Source organism: Notothenia coriiceps, unplaced genomic scaffold (genome assembly GCF_000735185.1).
Source record: "Notothenia coriiceps isolate Sejong01 unplaced genomic scaffold, NC01 NC01_scaffold00017855, whole genome shotgun sequence".
Classification (NCBI taxonomy): Eukaryota; Metazoa; Chordata; class Actinopteri; order Perciformes; family Nototheniidae; genus Notothenia; species Notothenia coriiceps.
In genome coordinates this window covers 271,835-273,716 of record NW_011350556.1, presented here as the reverse complement: position 1 = coordinate 273,716, position 1,882 = coordinate 271,835, and the positions used below count along the sequence as shown (strand labels likewise).

The window sequence follows — 1,882 nt, the reverse complement described above, 5'->3', positions numbered from 1 at the left end:
GGGGGGGGGGGGAGAAGAAAGTCGTCTGCTTTCAAACCGCTGACTTTCACCGTTGTACAGTGACACGTGATACAACCTCGAAAGCTTTTTAGAGCGATCTTAATGTCTGCACACTACATTTACTGTCAGTTGGGCTACAAAAAGAGGGAGGAAAGTAGCTATCATAAATGTAGAAGCATGTTTTTTATTTTGTATTTTATGCAATTGTCAGGCTACTCCACGTTTGTCTCAGAATATCCCATTTTACCTTATTACAAAAGATTACAGTGTGACTGTCCTTCACGTGGAGGCACCTGGAACACATACAACATACCTAAGCTGAAATCCGGAAACGTCAAGTTTTTTAACTGTTCAAAGGCTCTGAATGCAGCCCATTTTGCATTGCAGGTCCTGCTAGCACTATAATTTGGCTGCCTGTGAGTGCCATGGCGCAGCCGTTTCAGGGGGGAAAACGACTCCCTCAGTGAGCTATTGTTACCCGGACTCTATTGTCCACCCAAACACAAGTCAGAGACAGAGGCTCACGCTTGTGCACCTCCACACAATCCTGCAGCTCTTTGAACTTGATCCATGTATTATAATTGCATACTGACTCGTTAAGGTGGTGTGGCTTAAATAATCCCCATCCATCTCTCTCTGATCCCTGCACCCATCCATCTTTGGCTGATATTAATTGCTGCAGGGCTATCTGTCGTCTTTGTCTCTGTGAAGCGAGGGATCTATTAAAGAAAGGTGTCCTTTCAAAGTTAAAGCGAAATAGCTGACTAAAGGGGCGCTCCTGTTATCCTGCTTCTCTTCACAGGGCCTATTTGCCCTCTGTGCATGCCTGCATTTCACTGTCGCTTCCTGTGATACGCTGTGTTACTGCATTGGTGCTTCAACACACCCACACTGTCACATTCACTCACCATATCTCTCACTTGCTTTCTCTCCGTCTTTCCAGGAAGAGCAGAACAGAGGGAAGCCAAACTGGGAACACTTAAACGAAGACCTTCATGTCCTGATCACAGTGGAAGACACACAGGGCAGAGCTGAGATGAAGATGAGGAGAGCGGTGGAGGAGGTCAAGAAGCTCCTCGTACCTGCTGTAAGTACATGCCACACACAAGCTCATGTAAACAGGCTGTCCTCGCCTAATAACTAATAAAAGTTCTTAGACACGCACAGAGCATGGTTTAGCTAGAACCTTTTAGTTGTGCAGAGACTGGCTGTTAAATGCTACACTATCTTATTCCTAACATCAAGATAATGGGGCTACATATGGAGAGCCACTGCGTTCCCACTGTTAGCATCCTGTTTACTTCCATATATAAACCAGGGGAACAGGTTGGCTGTGCCCCCAGTGGAGTGGAAAAACATATCTAGCTGAACACACCCTCCTGTGAGCGCCACATTTTATCTCCGCTCCCCCCTGCCTGAACTTCCTCTGACACTGTGCTGCTGGTAATGGCTGCTGATAGGTTTTTGGCTTGCATTGTGTATTTTCCCTGTAAACTGTGGTGACCAGGTGGACAGGGCAGCTGAAGGCCCAGTTTTGCCATCAGGTGGCAGTACACAGTGCCTGGTGGTCCGTGGAAATGGGGCCAGCACATGTCAGGCCATGCAACAAAAGAGGCCGCGTCTGTTGAACTGTAATGTGTTGAGCTGCTTTCCTTAATGCCCTTTATCCTGTAAATATAGAAGTAGGTTTTACATGTGCTTTATTGGTATTATTTTACTTGGGAGGAACAAATGGTGCAAGTACAATGTTTGCCTCATATGTAGTTGTCTGCAACCTTTTAGTACCAGAATTTGGATGCTTTCTATAATAACTGCGATATCTCAAAGAAGAGCACTTTATGTATCTATGAACAAATACACAAGAAGGCCACAAAGACTGAAC

At 45.7% G+C, this 1,882-nt stretch overlaps 1 protein-coding gene across 3 annotated transcripts in view; it reads left to right on the top strand.

The window, feature by feature from the left end:
• Positions 1-1,882, top strand: part of qkia (QKI, KH domain containing, RNA binding a) — a 65,761-nt gene that overhangs the window by 41,114 nt on the left and 22,765 nt on the right. For all 3 annotated transcript variants that reach the window (XM_010777172.1, XM_010777173.1, XM_010777171.1), the window contains exon 4: positions 944-1,087. In XM_010777172.1, coding sequence (XP_010775474.1) covers positions 944-1,087 — 144 coding nt within the window. The remainder of the gene's footprint in view (positions 1-943; positions 1,088-1,882) is intronic.